Source organism: Haliotis cracherodii, unplaced genomic scaffold, assembly GCF_022045235.1.
Source record: "Haliotis cracherodii isolate W230 unplaced genomic scaffold, xgHalCrac1.p SCAF_6, whole genome shotgun sequence".
In the NCBI taxonomy this organism is placed as follows: domain Eukaryota; kingdom Metazoa; phylum Mollusca; class Gastropoda; order Lepetellida; family Haliotidae; genus Haliotis; species Haliotis cracherodii.
In genome coordinates this window covers 7,647,111-7,667,068 of record NW_027266319.1, presented here as the reverse complement: position 1 = coordinate 7,667,068, position 19,958 = coordinate 7,647,111, and the positions used below count along the sequence as shown (strand labels likewise).

General features: G+C 41.1%; 2 protein-coding genes across 3 annotated transcripts; one reads left to right on the top strand and one right to left on the bottom strand.

Annotated features, from left to right (window-relative positions):
* Positions 1–87: 87 nt before the first annotated feature.
* On the bottom strand, positions 88–11,362 carry LOC139445192 (cilia- and flagella-associated protein 100-like). 2 transcript variants are annotated; one of them, XM_071226320.1, is made up of 16 exons: positions 11,278–11,362; positions 10,861–10,940; positions 10,350–10,433; positions 10,118–10,209; positions 9,725–9,905; positions 8,992–9,059; positions 7,958–8,121; positions 6,710–6,866; positions 5,997–6,190; positions 4,662–4,722; positions 4,363–4,514; positions 2,993–3,091; positions 2,720–2,836; positions 1,890–1,986; positions 921–1,040; positions 88–639 (listed from the first exon to the last, which is right to left on the bottom strand). In XM_071226320.1, exons 2-16 carry the CDS (start codon positions 10,931–10,933, stop codon positions 523–525), a joined length of 1,776 nt encoding a protein of 591 aa, XP_071082421.1. In that variant the 5' UTR covers positions 10,934–10,940; positions 11,278–11,362; the 3' UTR covers positions 88–522. The 2 variants fall into 2 exon arrangements, with proteins under 2 accessions (XP_071082421.1, XP_071082422.1); XM_071226321.1 differs by having other exon boundaries at positions 11,264–11,348.
* Positions 11,363–14,744: 3,382 nt separating this feature from the next.
* Positions 14,745–17,807, top strand: LOC139446688 (calcium-binding protein P-like). The gene is made up of 3 exons (XM_071227959.1): positions 14,745–14,890; positions 15,500–15,685; positions 17,194–17,807. Exons 1-3 carry the CDS (start codon positions 14,782–14,784, stop codon positions 17,601–17,603), a joined length of 705 nt encoding a protein of 234 aa, XP_071084060.1. The 5' UTR covers positions 14,745–14,781; the 3' UTR covers positions 17,604–17,807.
* Positions 17,808–19,958: the final 2,151 nt, after the last annotated feature.

Sequence of the window (19,958 nt, the reverse complement as noted above, 5' to 3'; positions counted from 1 at the left end):
TTTGATAGTCATGTAAAATAATATACATTAAAGACAATTGTTGAAAATCATGACAATAATTGCTGATCCATATATTCCTCTGACTTTTTTTCATTAAGGCTTTCAGCAATGTCAGTAGAGTCTGTTGGAAATAGGTACATACAGAATGTTTGCTTATAACACAATAGTGCTATTACCATGCAAATACAGACATTGATAAAAATGTTCTTCATTAATTTAAAATGACCAACAGAGAATAGCTGAAAATGATATGTACGGTTGATACCTGAAATAAGTTAAGTCCCATTATAACTTGATGTACCTCATTTTTGAGAAAATATTTTTAAGTAAACATACAGAAAGAATATCCAACAATTAATCAAAGAAGTCTTTGGTATGAACAAACATCAGTGATCAACACTTTTCCAGTATGAAGCTGCTGAGACAATATTAATGTATAGTTGAGCCAACATAAATGTGTTGGACAAGGCAGTGTTGAGCAGGGACAAGAGCAAGTAGTTAGGCCAGGCGTGATGGGGGCAGCTACCACTGGAAGAAGTAGGCCAGTTCCTCCTCCTCCTTGCTGGCCTGGTCTGCCCCTTCATCCTCCTTCTTCTTGAGGCGGGGAGGCTCGGAACGGAACACCAGCTTCTTGCCAGTCTGAGGTAAAGTGAAACAAGTGTTATAGTCTGTGATAGTGCAGTAATGTACAATAGTTTAAAAGTAGCAGGGATTTACAGGGGTTACTTATATTAGGGGTCTCACAGCCTTTAATTTATAGGGGTGCCAGCTTAAAATCGTATCCGTGAAATGTCAAAATTTAAATACCGCAAATTTTCATTGTGATGACCCAATCCCTATGCAGTCACTGTTTGGTGCACAGGTAACCATTGCGTCCCGGACATCATTGCCCCCGGGTATCATCTAGGCTCGTGTCTTACCTTCTTCTTGGGTTCGGCCTTGGCTCTCTCCAGTGCACGGCGGACGCGCTCCTCCTGGTGGATCCTCTGCTGCTCCAGTTTGTCCTCCCGCATCTTCAACCGTCGCTCCTTCTCCTTCGCCTGGAACACACAGACACACCATGTAGAAGACACGCCAAGTGACATGCACACACACCATCCATTTTCCCAAAGCAAGGGAGCTAACTGACCGTAAATGTCCAGTTTCCACCCTTGCCGAACCAGGCTGGAGTTTCTGGGCTCGATCGTAGCACCACAAGTGGCTATATTACGAGTAATTTCTCTACTATGTCCCTCCTTTTGACCTATCAGATTCTACCTCTCATATAACTTGCATTTGTTACAAACAAAATGGCGGCGCCCTGTCTAGACGATCTGATCGATAATTGAGATCTATATTGTAATAAAACTGGTCTTACTTCACAAAGTGCATCAGATCTCGTGAGTACCTTCATTAATAACAGAAAAAGATTTGGAAAATATCTGTTGATGCTAAGTTGATGGTACAGATGCTTTGCAAATCCTGCAGTTGACTGAAATCTGCACGGCAGTTTACCAACTGGTTGTCGACCTCGTCACATGACTTTGATTGGACTGTGCTTAGACTTGTCAGTCCAGCCAAAATATAACCATAATTCCAGCCTAGTTCGGCAAGGGTGGAAACTGGACCTATGAAGTCCTCCCTTGCCTAGGGAAGATGACACACATCTGGCAAGCACACATCCACACCCACACAAAATCCTATTTACGTGTCAGAGAGCATACAAACAACAAACATGACTGTTGAGAAGTGTCAAACTAAAGAACATATATTCCAGTTGCATAAACTGTCAAATAAGGGCATTAGAAGTAGCCATTTAACATCACTAGACTGTCTCCTTATGCTCCCTAAATCCCTGGGTCTGTATATGTTATCAGTAGGGTCGACCTGACCATTACTCGGCCACCTACCTTCTCTGCTGCCTCCACCTTGTCTTGTGGCATTGTCTCGATCTGCTCAAACAGCTCCTCCAGACGGTTCTCGATGTTCGTCAACATCTGTAGCGTACTGTAACCATCAACAGTGGTAACTATAGTTTCACATTGACGTATGAATTGGAGGTGTTGTGTAACACATAGACCCTGCTACACTAATACTGGGAAAGATTAACATAAAGCAACAAAGTTTCATTTAACCAATCATTATATGCATGGTAGCTGCTTTGAACCACTGCATTTCCATCAATCAAAAATTAATATGCTGTTGTTGATTTGAGATGATGGTAGTGGGATGATCACTTTCCCACTAGTGCTAAGACTTTTCATGGAATGAGTGAGTGAGTATGATGAGTTTATCAAGTTTTTAGCAATATTCAAGCAATATCACGGCGGATCACCGGGAATGGGCATCACACATTATACCCATGAATGGAATCGAACAAGCAAACGCTTTAACCACAGGGCTACCCCGCCACCCCACTTTCCATGGAACACATATAGGTGAGATACACACTCTGAACATGAAGCTATGCGCTTAATGAATGAGAGCGAATGTTGTTTTCTGCCACCCAACAATAAGCTAAATACATAACTTCAACCAGGAAATAATTCACTGTGTCCCAGGTAAACTAGTGGCATACAGCATGAAAAACCATCCATGCTACTGAAAACAATAAACCTGCTCACAAATTTTCACTGTCGATCCTCATTCTTACGACAATCATTTTTACTGGAGACCTATTCTTCCCCGGAATTCCCCTAGACACAGAGAGTCATGCCAATCCACCCTGCACGTGACTGACCTGATGTTGGCCTCATTGTCCCCGATACAGCTCCTGTACACATCCTCCACCTTCTTGTTGAGGGCTCCCAGCATCTTCTCCTGGTCCTCTGCCTTGAACTCTCCATAGTTGAACATTCTGCAATAGACAATCATTCATACACTGTTGATAACTGAGGTCTGATGTACAAGCAAGTGTAGAAAACAGTGTTGTTGTTGTTGTTGTTTGGGCATGTATAGAGAATGTTGGTGAACTGATGGACTGACAGTGGCCAGGGGGACACATCGTACTCACTTTGCCTTCATTTGTAAATCTGCTGCTTTCTCCTCTTCTCGGACTATAGAATTGTTTAGTTTGTCTATCTGTTCGCGTAGTATTGAGGTCTCATTCTCCCTGCAACATGAAGAATCTGGTTAGATGGATATCTGTACACTATTATTATATGAAGATAAACCATATTTAAGAAATAAATGACAAGTGAGAGTTGTTTATCGTGCAAAAAAACAGTGCAGAGAGAATAAACCATGAGGGGTGAAGTGATAAAAAATTACTTCGAGTCGTTTATTTATTAAATGAGATATCAACATTAGGTATAGCCTCAATAAGGATGTTGATAAAATGTTCAAGTTTTAAAAATATTTATGCAAGTTTTAATAATGATGATTTCCCTGAATAGAATCCAAACTCGGAAATGTCAGACAAGTCCATTTTATAAACAGGCGGGTTCAGTTTGGTATTTCCCGCATATTCTCACAATCCTCACGTCGGTTATCTGTAACTTTTCTCCTAATACCATATCTCTCCTGCATTTGGAAGTGATGCATTTATCTGAGTAGCCCAGCTACATATATTGGTAACAACTTACTATAGCTAGAAACTTCCCTCTAAAAAATAACGTTGTCCAATATATGATGTGATCAAATTGAGAGCGCATATTCAAATCTCCAGAAATGATGACATGATAGAACAAGGTTTAATCATCAAAAGAAGCTTCGTTCTTCATTGTTCTTTCAGATTTATTGCGTAGCTATCTTATATTTTCCAATACTGGCTTTGAATGAGACATATCTTTACATACCTGCAGTTGTCAAAATATTTTTCTAAATATTGATTGGTTGTTGATAATTTTCCTGACCACTGATTGGTCAACTGACATAAGTGCTTGCATGAGGTTTACATGTTCAAATCTAATCCTTCAGATTACATGTCTGTGTACCTTTCACCAGTTCTACTCGGGAAGCCTGAGTTTGCAACTTAATTGACAGTGATGATATATTTGTGATAGAACGTCTTAAATATTACTGGTCTGACCCATATATTACTTGCCAAGGATAACTGACCCCTACATCGATGGCATAACACATGTGCAGCATCCCAGATTACTGTATCTTCCATCTTGATTCAACACTTATAAATGAGTATGCGGGTGTGTTGGGTTTAACACTGCTTGGAACATTACTTCAGTTATATGACGACTTGTCAGCTTGATGTGGGAGGAAAGCCTGATAGGAAGTAGGTCCTAGACATTTCAATTTTGATGAAACCCATGAATATATGTAAGGTGATGACAACAGAGATTTGAACCCACGACAGCCACACTTGGCAGAGATAAGCATGTTGTGCTGCCTCAGATCACTGGGGTAGTATGAAGGCAGAACACTTACATCTTCCTCTTGGTCTGTTTGATGGTCTGCTTCATCTCCTCTAGAGCCTCCTCGGTCTCCTGACTGTTCTGGATGAGGGACAGGTTCTGCTCCTCCAACTCTGCAAAGATGTCCAGGAGTTGCTGGGGGTCTTGGAAAAACAGCTCCAGATCCTGCACATGGCAATAGGGATGAGTGAGTGAGGGAGTAAGTGAGGTTTCAGACTGGACAAGAGTCTGGACCTTGACACCATGTACATTCTAGACATATTGTTTAAGACAAATCACTACATGTTTGAAGATGATTAATCTGAAGCTTACCTCATCACTGTCATCATCTGACTGATCTCCTGAGGAAATAATACTGTCTGTCTCCCCCGACCTACAACACAAACACGGACCAAGTGAACACAGCAGTACAGAACAACCAACTTGACCTGAGTGAGTGAGTGAGTGATTGCTCACAATCTCAATGAAATCAGGTGTTTTACTCCAGTATGATGCCTATCTGCATGAAGACCTGACAACCCCTCCACAGAGGGCAGCATTAGGTGAATCCTCAGCCAACTATGATGGCCCAATCTAGCTGAAGGATCACTGGTTTCTTCACCCAATCAGATGTCAGCTTTCTAACCTGATTTAGCTTAACTTCTTTACCACCTCCAAGGATGGGTCCAGCACTTTTAAAAAGGAGGGGTCCAAAATATCAAAATCCTCTCTCAGTCAATTTTACTGCCTCCTACAACATACATTTGGTATTTAACACCCCCTACCCCTCTGAAATTTCATATTTCAACAAATGAAAACCCATACAGAACCCAAGTATACCTTCAATTATACCTTTTGGTATAGATTCCATGGTGCTAAGAAATGTCAGAGTGTATCCTCAACAATAGAATCATGCTGCCTTTATTATTTACATTCAGGGCTGTCCATTTATGTATATTTTCAAGATACAGGAATTAGATATACTGCTCCAAATGCTTTACTTTATTCATTCCAAGCCTTGATACTGATTAGATTATATCTTTTTAAAACAGCACTCTAATATTCCATGCAATATTCAAGCTATATGATTACAGTCTGTAAACAACTGAATCTTGACCAGACAATCCTGTGTGTCATGTATTGCTGAAAACCAATTCTAATCCAGATCTTCACTGGGTGGCTGATTAGAAAGCTCATTTGACGTGACCTCCAGAGGGGAGGAGTTGTCAGAGAGGTATCATATCAGAGTACTAAATCTGATTTTAATGAGATTGCTTTGAACAAAATTCATCAGCTTATTGTAGTTGGAAAGTGGGAAGTGACTCAGATCAGAGACATTTACCACCTTGGTATATCATGAGCATGGGTATGGTGATAACAAACCAAAGATCATAATCAGGGAAAAGATGGAATTCAAATACACAATCATTAGATCCTTGCATGCCAAAGGGATGCAACTCCCAACAGCCAATTTTGACAAAGTTTAGACAAATGAGATGCAGGTCGTGGAATGGTGAGAAAAAAAACACAAAATGGTGTCAATATGCCAAGGATCATAATCGATGGACCAGTGGATCCTGGCATGGCTAACTGACATCTGAGACCACTGTCGTTCAATGCATCATTAAAAAGAAACGTTCTGATTTTTAAAATCTAAGTTGTTCTTACTTTGATTTTGTTGATGCTTTCTGCAGTGCCCCCCTTAGCCCCTTCTTCTTCTGCTTGAGGTCCCCTGCTGAACTCTGCTTCCCTCCAAGTTCCGGCAATCCACCCTTCTTCTGGTTAGCTGCGTTCTTTTCTCTCTCCTTCCTCCTCTCTTCTCTCCGGTCTTGCCTCTCTTTGTCTTTCTCTTCTGCAAACTCCTGAAGAAGGAATCGGATTCACCATTCTTTTGATGTGCATTCATGAATATTTGGTACATTTCATCTCCCAACCAATCCAGTGAAAACAGAACCTTTGTTTGCATTGTCAACAAAAAGGTTGCTCACTTTTTTCAAATAATCAGGAAAAAGATAAATGAAAAAACATTACGGTTCTTGCATAAATGTTACAAGTCTTGGGTGGGAGGGTGGCCAAGGAATTAATTTATAACATTTAACGAACAATTTTATGGTTTTAACTTACTGGAAGTTAAACTGAATTTTATTTTTCTCAAACTATTCCTGCCAATACAAGTGCAGATACAGCCTATTGGCAAATGGGGCTCCACTTAAAAACAACATGCTAGATAGATACAAATAATTTACAATAGATAGTTCTTCAGTTAACTACATAGCATGTAATGACAATTCTGGATATGTTTATATGTTAAGTATGCTGCATCTGGATCCAAGTACGCCATGGCTATCATCATGACTGTATTATCAAACATGACTGTTTACCGGTGGTGTGAGAGCCTCCAGGAATCTCCGGTACAACTGGTATTCCTTCAGTGTGTCCTCATACTTGGAAATCTCAGACTTGATTGACATCATCTGGGCGTTGATTCTCTTGATCTCCGCTACTTTCTCCAACTTTGTCTTCGTCTCCTGCTCAGCTCTGAAATTTATTTATGTAAGTCTTTATTAATAAACTGGATTATTTCACAAATTCTTCTTAAAAAGTAAACATTTACTGTCCTCTGTTCAAGGATTTTTTACATTGTGAGAGTGGTAACTTCTTTATAATTATCTTCTCAATAATTTCTGATATGAGATTGCATCATTTATGTGTATTTTGTTGTAGTAGGTTCATCATACTTGTCTGGGTGCACACCTGAGTTAGGATTATCTGATGTGATGAAATCTCATGCGAACATTTTGAGTAATGTTCAACTAATTGTACTCGACCAACTGATTTGGTCATTCCTCAATATACCTGCTTACACATAAATCCCTTTACCCTACCTATGTGTATCTAGACACTTAGTTTAAATATTTTAATGTAAGCATATATCTGAATGAATGGCTTGCCTGCATACCGGTATAAATAAATCTGTCCAAACATTTCAACCATAATCACAGAAAAGATGTGCTTTGGTGCTCGGGTCCATCACCAAACACATCAAATGAGATTTGAACCTGTACCACACAACTGTGTGTTTGATTATCTCATGCCTAACTACTCAGAACAACATAATTTGATTTTAGTGGCCATTTTGCCAAATGTTACAATACACTGTAAATGGAATATGAATTTTCAAAGTGTTTCAGTATATATACCAGTAGTCAAGAGAGAATGGATGATGACTTGCATCAACTTTGTTTGGCTCAAAGCATCATACCTGCAAAATGCTTTCAATAGCAGAGTATTTCCATTAAAGCAAAAGTGACTAACAAGTCCCTACCTCCAAACAAGTTGTCCTTGAGTGTAGAAATGGAAACTTATTTCTCATCTGATAGCAGTATTTTTCAATGAACACACCCCCACCCCCTTCCCTATAATATATGGCCTTTCCCCCCTCAATAGTTGTGATAAATTTGGGTGAACCACCCACTCTGTCGCTGTCAAACTTTCGTGACCAAACCTTACTGCCCTACCCTATCACAAATTACTAGTCGCTAACAAGTGCACGAACTCTCTGACATAGTCTCAACAATGAAATCAGAATGGACCATATCCATCGGGCTGTGGCCAAGAACAGAACTCACATCTTAATGGCTTCCACAGAATTCTTGTCATTCTCCTTGAGGAACTCGTCAAACATGGCAGCATCCTCCTCCAGGTACTGCTCCGCCAGCTCCAGCTTGCGCTCCTCGGCTTGTGCAATCTCCTCCAGCTTCCTCATCTCATCCCTCTTCACTCCCAGCGAGTACTGTCAACAGGAACATCAGGCATGTAGACTCATTGTGTTCAGACAAAAATAGTTCAGGGTATCAAATAAAACAGAACAGACAACTTATCTCACGTAAACAGTGAACGTTGTTCTATACCACAGAGATCAGTGTTTACAGATGTATAACAGTGGTCCATAAATAGCCAAGTCGGTGCTAGGGCAATCTCATTAAAATCAGATCTTAGTTCTGCCTACCGGCAAACAAAGATCTGAGGACATCCCATTACGGGTCACGTCACATTAAGCCATTTTTATTTTTCTATAAAAAAAAGTGTTGCCTTACAATACATTCTATGCCACCTCTGAAATGACTTGCATTTGCTTCAAACAAAATGGCGGCGCACAGTGAAGACGATCTGATCAATAATCAAGATCAATATTGTAATACAACGAGTCTAGCTTTGCAAAGTGCATCAAATCATCTAAAACAGGAAAAGATTTTGAAAATATCTGCTGACTCTTAAGTTGACAGTACATATGCATTGCAAACCCTGCAATCGACCGAAATCATCAGTTTACGAGCCGAATGTTGTTTTCGTACACGAATTTGATTGGGCTTTGCATAAACTCATTGGTCCAGCCAAAATATGACTCCATAATTCCAGCCTAGTTCGTCAAGGGTGGAAACTGGACTATTATTGTCAGTTATCTCCCTTGACTCAGGAAGATGATGGAAAACCTGCCAGGTGATAACTCCTTAGTAATGCTACTTAGGAACTAAGGGACATTACCATCATTACTACAAAATCATGACTGGTTTATCTCAAAATTTTGGTAATTCAGACAATTTCATTGGATATGGTAATGTCTTCATTAAAAGGACTTCACTTTAATGTATTGGTGCTTTACCTGAACTAGAAACATTTCTCTCTTCTTGCTGATGTATTCTGCTAGGGATTCTTTTTCTACATGGCGATCTGAAACACAGACATGTGAAAGACATGTAAACAGGTTACATGAAGTGGATACGACTGGAATTATACATTTAAGATAGGCCAAGTCTATTTCTTGTCATGAATTGTCCAGGTCAACATACTTGTTAAAAGGTAAGTATACCTTAATCAATTCCAAAGGAAAGAAAATACATTTTAAAAATTGATTTCAAACTTTGCTTTCTTTTTCTTTGGAATTTATAGTCATTCTAAATATGAATTGTAGAAATCTTTCAGTATATGGCTCTAAATTACTAAGGTAATCATTTATTTTGCCTTAAAAACAACATATAAGAAAACTGAATCTGATGGGTCTTCTATTGTTTTCACTTTTGTAGATTAAGCTTAGTCTAAAATATTGAATTAGCCTTATCAAGATCTTTTGAACATACTACTATACTGATCAAATCAGAACGGTTCATCAGCACTTTGAAGTTTAAACCAAGTTAACTTGTAAGTGTATCAAATCTTTGACACCTGAGTTTCAAGTGTTATATATAATGTATCATTCACAAGTGTCAATATTAATATTGCAACAAAGGACATAAAAGGATCATATTATTTCAACAAATAACAAGAATCTTGTCACACACAATCTAAACGAGTTATGTGCAGATAGACACAGATGTTTGATTAGATTGCTTCATCACCTCTTGTGACAGCTATTGTGAACTGAGGGTCATCTTTGACAGCAACCGCTTTGTCGGACTCGTCTTCCCCATCCTCGTCTGATGATTCTGTAGGGTTGATCATGGCAGCTGTGCGGAAGTTGACACGTGATGCATATGTTGTCTTCTCATGAACATGGAGTTTGCGTTGTTTTTCTCTTTCCTAAAAAAGCATCAGAGTATCTTAAATAACATTTCACTTGAAAACAATTCACACAGAATCTGTTTGGAGAAACAAATAATATGATTGCAATAGTATCAATAGTAATCTTCATTCCATTAATCTTTAGTCACTTATTTATTGCTTTAAAGTGAATGATAAATATATACAAATATAAACATTTGTTACAATGATTCATAAAATTAGAGCCATACCACTTTTTTTCTCTGTCTCTCTTTATCTCGCAGCATGAAGATATCACTGTCAGGGGGCATCTTGAAAGGGTTGCCTTGAGAAGCAAATTCATCTGAAACAGAAAATTAATTTGATACTTTGCTAAGTTGCATTTAAAAAAAAGCTTCTCATCATAAGAATATTTCAAATCTCTTTTCAAGATATGACTTGCTGAGAATATGTTTTACATAACAAATACAATGAAAAACTTACCTTCTGCAAGTCCTACGCTTGATGCTGTTTTGGCAGAATTAGGAAATGTCACTCTTCCAGACTGACGCGATGAGTTGTCTTGTCCTGGTTCACAGAATAGAAAGGTTCAGTGAGTGAGTGTGTTTGGTTCAAAACTTAAACATAACATAACATAACATAAACCCCTCATCCAAGTGAGTTGTGGCCAAGTTAGATTAAGCTCTGGGTGTCTACCCCTGCACATACATACAACAATAAGAAATAATGAGCCTTTGTGTAGTGTTTCAGAAGTTACAATCCTTTCCAGATAGATAGTTAATGCTGCAATACAACTGGTGGGATTCATAAACCTTGGTCATCCATCAATTTAGATGTACATATGTTGAACTAGACAAGTTTCTTAACCTCAAAGGCTTTTTGTTCAGAGTGGGTATGGTAGGAGCATTTGTAATGAGAACATCATTTACAACCATACTTTCAACATACCTGTGGGTTTTCCAATATAAATATGTGGGATGCAGCAATAACTTACTTGATTTCTTTCCAGATGTTTCCGATACAGCTGGAGACACAGCTGTTGAACGTTGGTTTGGTGTGTCTGCCATAGTTTGTCTGAATGACACATACACAACAATCAGCAATGAATAATCCGTGTGAAAAACATTACCGAGAAAAAATGCACTGTATAATAATACTGCTTGGCCTGTATTATCAGTGCAGTTTAATCTGCATAATATATTTGCAAATAACACAGATAGAGGCTTCACTAAATTAAACAAAAGCCTCTCGTGAAATAACTCACGTCAACATGCACATAATATCACCCTGGACCACTTCTGATAAAATACCACTTCACCAGTTCAAAAGCATCAAAATCAATATTTAGCAGTTACGACAGTTGTAGTTGCTCAATGGATCGCAAGACAACAGCTTACTGAAAACGTCTTACTTGGGTCTTTATTTCATATGTTTTCTAAAATTCGTCTGCAGTGTTGATTTCGTTCGACCACCATTAGTAAATAGGCTGTCGTTCCTAGCAACCAAGGGGCATAACTCCGAACTTACAGTACGATGAATACCACTAGAAAGTACGCACTTCGGCTCCCCTTCTTCTTTTGCTGCCGAATGCTAGTATCAGTGAGTGAGTGAGTGAGTTAAGATTTAACATCACATCGGCAGTATTTCAGCCATATCGTGACGAGAAGATCATTATTACATATATTTAGATTAAATAAAAACCTATCAACGATGGACAGTACAATAACTAGAAGAATGCTATAGTATCGACTAGACATGACGCTTTTGTTTATTGTGATTCAGATCCATTGTCAATTTATCCCTCTGCCTCAAGATACTGCAAATGATGATTCATCATACTCCATTCGGAGTCCATACAAGTAATAAGTGCATTAACAATCTACATTAAAAACTCTCTGCATCTTCAGTGTCTAGTTATTAGTGGAAACTAAACTCACAAGAAAATATTCTTTAAGTGTATCTTTATATTTCCAAAGTGAGTCTGCTCCAGTCTGGTGCTCATTTAAGTGTTGGTCTAGACAATCGACATAATAAATTAGTGCCCTGTTTGAAACGTATGCAATGACAGTAAATAGTGCGCTCGGTAATCGCTATAGATTGATTTACGACATAACATTACCAGACAAACAGGGTGTTTCTATAATCGGACTGAATCAAACGTGCAATTAACCAGAGCTTAGAACATCGTTTTGATGTCAGAAAGTATAGGTGGAACTGTCCCCCGAACCTTCCATTTGGAAATATACCCTACGTGTAAAATTCGCCCGTTTACTAAAAAGATTAAATGACAAAATCTTTGATCAATCTGAATAATCAATAAACACGCGGTGGTCGTCGGCCCACGTGTACACTTATCGATCTGAGATGAGCAACACTCACGTCGATGTAGTGAATGCTGTTTTACACCGCACTCAACAGCGTTACATCTCCTTAACCAGGGGTGAGACAAACCAGTGGTTGGAAGCAGCATAAAAAACGACCGATGCAGCAGGGTACAATGGCACAAGAACAGTCAACCGATGCAGCAGGGTACAATGGCACAAGAACAGTCAACCGATGCAGCAGGGTACAATGGCACAAGAACAGCCAACCGATGCAGCAGGGTACAATGGCACAAGAACAGCCAACCGATGCAGCAGGGTACAATGGCACAAGAACAGCCAACCGATGCAGCAGGGTACAATGGCACAAGAACAGTCAACCGATGCAGCAGGGTACAATGGCACAAGAACAGTCAACCGATGCAGCAGGGTACAATGGCACAAGAACAGTCAACCGATGCAGCAGGGTACAATGGCACAAGAACAGTCAACCGATGCAGTGTCTTTGGCCTTCGGCTCACACACGTTGAATATAGAACACATGCTTACGACTGAAATAACCTGTGAAGATCCGGGTTAGAATAGGTCTTCAGCAACCCATGCTTGCTGTAAAAGGCGACTATGTTTGTAAGGGGAGACTAACGGGATCGAGTATTCAGGCTGGCTCACATGGTTGATGCACCTCATCGTATCCCAACTGCGTGGATCGATGCTCATGATGTCAATCACTGGATTGTCTGGCCCAGACTCGATTATTTACAGACCGCCTTCATGTAGCTGGAATATTGTGCGGCGTTAAGCAACAAATGAACAAACAAAAACAGAACAAGATGAATAACGGCTCTCGTGGGGTGATAAGGTTTAACGCTACTTCGAACGTTAGTTCTAGTGTTATCACGGTGTGTCAGCTTGATATGGGGGAACGCCCGGAGATATTCAGGTATTAGACGTTTACCTCTTCGGTGCTGACAGATCCATAAACATAATCAGGGCGAACCGTGATTCGAACTCACGATATACACATGCCCCCATGCTGGACACGGGGACACACACACACACACACGCACACGCACACACACACACACAAAGAGTTGCGTGCCCCGATGTCAAGACTCGGTGACAAGTTTGCCTATCATCGTACCGAGACGGAGTGGGACGCTGCTTATGTTATCAATCACTTGTTTGTCTAGGTCAGACTCGATTATTTACAGGCCTATGTCACAGAGTTGGAATATCGACAAGTGCGGCGTCGAGCAACACACACCTTGCGGAACAAAATGTATTGAGCAATGGACCTCCATGTGCCTTCGGTTCACGTACATACTATATGTGGAGCCCTTAAAGCTACAGAACATTATATATAAGCGTGTACCATGACGTATGATATCAGTTCAACCGTTCAGTAATTTCGCCCCGACATGAATAATGTATTCACGTAGACACAGACTCGGTCCCTGAACTATTAATATCCAGGACCAAAATTGAATGTCATGTATAGGGTATACAATTCATGGAGATCCCGGTGAGGCGAGTTGATATTCGGCACACTTTCGTCTCGTGTTAAGGTAAAATTGAAAATATATGGTCGATATTAGTTCAGTTTGCCAGTCGTGTATTTCTGACTTATACTTGCTTCAAGAGCGACGATATGTATTCACCGCGGTCGAGTAACCATTTTCAGTTCATGGTTAAGACACTGTCAAGGTAATTACGCTGATCGTTAACTGACATAGATTAATGTATACCATATAATGCTGAAGTAGTAGACAAAGATCTTTTAACAACTTGAATGAAACGTAAAATGATTGCTAATGTGCAAGTTTACACGAGGCTTTTCGAGACTAGGGGTCCCGTGCCACAAAGCGATCTTTGCGCTAAGATTATCGTACTTACTTAAGACTATCGTAACAGACTTACGACACGCGTAGGTCTAAGCTCCATGGAACGAGCCCAAGAATAAACAGAAGCACGTTCTTAAATGTGTATACGCTTGTTCATTCACACTCTCGTGCAGTGTCAAATACGGAGATATACATGGCTGCCAAATGACACGTTTGGTTGCTTGTATTGATTATTTGTGGATACTTTATTGATTAAGACTGCAACAGTTACTGTTTCAACTGCCTGAAACCAGTATAGTCACGTAGCTTGTTAGATGGCGTTCACGCTACGACTGGAATACTTATCCTTCACCGATCATTAATTTTACCCTGTGTGTACTGCTGACACGCCTGCATGGAATTTGTTATATTCACAGGGTCAGTGCGCTTGTTTTATTCTGGAAGGACTTTGTTCTTACCCCAAACTTAGCTATGTGACACTGATCACTAATCCAAAAATGAGCCTCGGGCTAGTTGAAAAAACTCAAAGCGTCTTCCCGTTTGAAATGGCCCCACTAATACATTTTTAATTTTGCAGGGAGACAGTATAATGTCTTACGGGGTCGCGTTTGAAGACAGCGTGTGAAGATTATCACTTTCATCCAGTGTTACAGGAGGTTAAGTATACTATCCCTCTGTAACCTCACAAGGAGCTACGCCTGATTATTTGGGTGGTTTGTGCCAGATTGTCAGTGTTGGACCAGGAGCGGCACAATGGGAGGAGGTAGAGCCCGCGGGAAGGATGAGAGGTTGGCCGTGCCGGCCATGCCGATGCCTCTCGCTGTCGTGTGCTGTGTTCTCAACTTCCTCGTACCTGGCCTAGGTAGGTGGCTACTTATTGATGAATTTATTTTTTTAATGTTTAGCGTAATACACAAGGCTAAAATATGAAGTTATGGCAAAAGTATTCACGGTTATTTGGACCGCTGTCGATTTACTGGGTATATACGGTAAAACCACAGGGTTGGGTTCAAGTAAGTTTCGTCTTCGAGATGTGCCTTTGTTCACCCAGCAGAAAAAGGGTACCCGGTGGTATGAGATGGAAATGTGACCTTCATGCGCCTGACAAGGCAGCTTGGGTTGTATACTCCCTAGGAAGTTGAGAATGCAAATTGACGCACACTGATCCAATGAGCAGGGTAATGATGTTAACGCTTTGAGCATGCTAGCGCAATATAAGTACACACTATATGTTCCCGTGTTTTTTCAGGTAAAACATTGACTTGTCTTTGCATGTATTTGTGACGGGTGGCAACGGTGGGTCAGGATACCTGGTTCCACCATGCACGATATGATAATGATTCACAAACACATGTTCATAATAATAGTCGGAATCGTACTATACACTCTGCGTTTGGCAGAGGTGTCTTAAGAAAATGTTTTAGTCAGTTGGAAGAATAGGTTCCATGTTTATTGTTGTTCTGTCGTGTAGGGACAGTTGTAGCTGGTACCTCGTCGTTCTGCTGTGCACGGAACGAGGACATGGACGGCTCTTCCAGATGCGGATCCTGCTGCATCGGTCTTGGAATAGGATTCCTGCAACTTCTGACAACAGTGACTTGTCTCATCGGCTGGGTGTGGAGCTGTGTGTGGGGCGTCTTCATGATAGCCATGTCAGGTGAGCTACAGCAAGGACCATTAGGCCTTCTCTGACTGTCATTTAGAGCGAGTGAGTGAGTGAGTTGGGTTTAACGCCGCTTTTAACAGTATTCCAGTTATATCGCGGCGTGTCAGCTTAATGTGTGAGGAAAGCCCAAAGTGATGCAGGTCTCAGACGTTTACCACTTCGGTGAAACCCAGAGCACGGGTATGGTGCTGACAAACCTAGAAACATGATCGGGGTGAACCCTGATTCGAACCCACAAACAAGTCAATTTGAAGATGGTGGTGAATTGGGGATTACGCGCATGGCTGATTGACTGGTCCGACTAATGCCGACTTTGAGAGCTAGCCCACTAAGAAATCATGCCGTAGTTTAATATGAATACCCACACATAGTATACTGAACCAGAGCCAATCAGACCTTGTTTTATCCATTTCATGCCGAGCGCCAGGCAGGATAACAACAAGTACCATCTTTTAACGTCTTTATGGTATGGCGCAGCTGGGGCTCAGACCCCCGAACTTCCGGTCTCTGGGCAGACGCTCTACCGCTAGACCACGGAAGCGGTCAGGAAATAATGGAGTGAGTGTAAGTGAGTGAGTAAGTATGGTTTTACGCCGCTTTTAGCAATATTCCACAATATCACGGTGGGGGACACCAGAAATGGGTTTCACACATTGCACCCTTGTCGGGATTCGAACCCGGGTCTTCCGCGTGTCGAGCGAACGCTTTAACCACTAGGCTACCCGGCCGCCCCAGGAAATAATGGAAGCGTGAGTACAGGGGAAGCGGGATGTACCAACAGTATGACAATTACCATGCAGGCTCTCGTTCAGTCTTTCAGAAAACTTGTTCTGTCTGAAATGGGGAGCCAAAGTTTCTTTACCAACAAGTTTGCGCTCACATCATTTTTTCCAGCATTCTTGGAACAAATGTTTCAACTGTGGGCGAGGTTTTAAGCAAATTTAAACAATTTACTATCAATATCTAGGCGGGGGACATTAGAAAAGGGATTCGACATCCGTTTTCAGTTAGTCTTGTCTTCCTTCTATATCTCCTTGCGTTTGTCACCATGTCCAGAATTATCTTCCCGAGGCAAGGGAGTTAACTGAGTTAACTCCAGTTTCCAGACGTGTTATTTACTGGTACGTTTTGGAGAGCGATTTCGCAGTCATGTGTGTCTATAAAGTATTCATTTACACGACAAAAACAAATATAATCATTTGGAGACAGTAGTGATTTACATTATGTTTTGATCAGACCTGCTTTGCCTTTAACGGGGAACTTACTTCAAACTGAACTATCTCATACCACAGGACCCAGTAACAATAAAAATAGAAAAAGTCGCAAAAATATGATTTTTGTGTGACTTTTTTTATTTTTATTGTTACAGGGTCCTGTGCCTCGTCTATGATTTTTTTGCGACTTTTTAAATTTTTATTGTTACAGGATTTTGTGCTCATACAAAGGATAATGGGTGTGGTATTATATTTATCCACTATATGGTATTATGTATCTTCCAGCCGAGTACTACCACGACAATCCACCAGACGGTCAAGGACATCCGGGAGCAACCGTCGCCCCTGTGGTCAACCAACCCATGTCCTATGGCTATCATCCTCCGCCAGTAGCGTACGGTCCAGCGCCTGCGTACAACACCCCGGGACAGTACCCACCCCTTCAACAGTACAACACCCCGGGACAGTATCCATCCCCTCCGCAGTACAACACCCCGGGACAGTACCCACCCCCTCCGCAGTACAACACCCCGGGACAGTACCCACCCCCTCCGCAGTACAACACCCCGGGACAGTACCCACCCCCTCCGCAGTACAACACCCCAGAACAGTACCCACCCCCTCAGCCGTACACTCCGCCTCCTCCTTACCCCGGGCTCCCGGAATCAACGCTTCCATCAAGCTCTACCAGATAGAAAGAATTCTATCAAATACGGGTGTGTCCTCTCGGGAACATTCAGAGGTAATAATAAATTATGTCCGCTAGCTGTCAGGATCCGCTGGTCAAGGTTTCGAATCCATGATTCTCGGTCAGTTGGCATCCGATTCTTGTATCATAAAAGTGGTAGTCTCTGGCCAGCGTGTCTTTGGGCTTTCCTAATTTTAAGCTGACGGGTCGTGACGGGACTGAGATACTTTCAATGCATAGGCACCTCCAGAGGGGGTTGGGGGAGGGGTTCCAGGGTGTCCAGGGAAACCAAACGTAGTATGTTGAAGGCAGTAAAACTGACTGAGAGAGGATTTTGATATTTTGGAGCCCTCCCTTTTAAAAATGCTGGACCTGCCCTTGGCATGGTCAACCCCTTCACGCATTCTTCATAAACGCCCTCACCAGACAGTCCTTTAACATCTCCCAGTCAGAAACATATCGATACCATTCTACTAAATTAGGAAGTCACACTTTTCAATTGCATTGCTTCCCTGTGAATGTTTCGTGTAATCAAGCACGGCTTGCGAGACTTGAAACATGCTCTTACAACATTACACATCAATGTTACTTCCATTCATTTTCTGGTTTGGTTCAGAAACACGGGCTCTTGATTGTCGCAGTAAGATTAAGAACGGGTGGTATTTCGGACAATTCCAAGTTTTCTAATCTTTAGGAAGACCTTACCCATAACAGTGTGGGTCTAGAGGTAAGAAGATGCGTTCCCGTGGCTACAGCAAATGCATCTATATACGTGCAACCGTGTGTCAGTTTGGTATGCGAATGAACTGACAAAAACACGCTTCCATAATCAAGCCTCAAGGATGCTGGTTAGACGTTTACCGTGAAACCAACGAGACTGGGTATGGCGCAGACAGAAATGGAAACATAATCAAGACGAACCGGGATGTCGGACCCACGATCGTAGGGCTCTGGCACACTCAAGAGACGCAACTCTGCACATCAACTTGCGGCCCCTTATGTATGACTTGGCCATCCGTTCCCCTATATTTATAGAAGGTTTGCCGTCTTGTACATATATTCGTGTTGCTTGAGAATTTACATTTGCTTCACATGTAACAGAACAAATATATGATCTCACCCGAGTGTCTTTTTGAATATCAAATACAAATTGATAAAAGTTTGAAACTCTGAAGCTATGTGAATATACGAAGGTGACATTTTATCTACCATCCAAATTCATTCTTCCATCTTGTTCAGTTTGTAAACGGTAATAACCAGTGTGTTGAGTATAACAAATACAGCTTGCCAGCTTCGGTAGCAGATGGATTAGTGATGTCAATTGATTGTAACGTCATGGTAACCGATGACGTCATTTCATTGTAGCAATATTTCCAAGGTTATATAACCCAAGCGATATCTCCTTTGGAATCCAGTTTTGGTAGATAAACTAGAACATCACTCTAATGGTCTGGGATTGACAAGAATTTAAAAAAAAAAAATGAAATTCGAAATATGCACAAAACGTAGAATTAGTGGTGTTGCAAAGTCACCATTTATAACCCTCGTTTATCACAATATATTATATATGAATACAAGCCAACCTGTGATAAGCTGTTTTTTTCATATTACATGTTTTACACGTATATAAAGCTCTAGATATACTTTACACTTGTGTTGTCAATTTACTGTTCATGGATGGCTGATGCCGAAGTATCTCCAACGACTGCTGAGGGTTGAGGCTACTGGAAATACCGTAATATAAGCATTATACGAATAATATTGCCAAGCTAACCGAAGAGTATGGTTTTACGCCGCTTTTAGCAATATTAATGTCATGTTCCAGCAGGGGACACCAGAAAAGGGCTTCACACATGTACCCATGTGGGGAATCGAACCTGGGCCTTCGGCGTGACGAGCGAACGCTTTAACCACTTGGCTACTTTCTCAACCGCCTGCACACCGAAGATTGGTTTGTTTGTTTGTTGTTTAACGACGCACTCAGCAATATTCCAGCTATATGACGGTGGTCTGTAAATAATCGAGTCATTGTGATTTATATCATGAGCATCGATCCATGCAATTTGGATCTGTGACATGCATCAACCATGTCAACGAGCCTGACCACCCGATCCCGTTAGTCGCCTTTTACGACAAACATAGTCACCCTTTACGGCAAGCATGGGTTGCTGAAGACCTATTCTACCCCGGAATCTTCACGGGTCAAAACTTAATTTATATCAAAAACACCATTATGCAAGACTTCATGACTGAACACGATAAACAAAACTCGTCCTTACCGGAACTGGCACGGCCCCATGTGCATTTGCTGACTGCGCCGATACCTCGGCCGTAAACTCGTCAATTCTAGTATACTCACTAC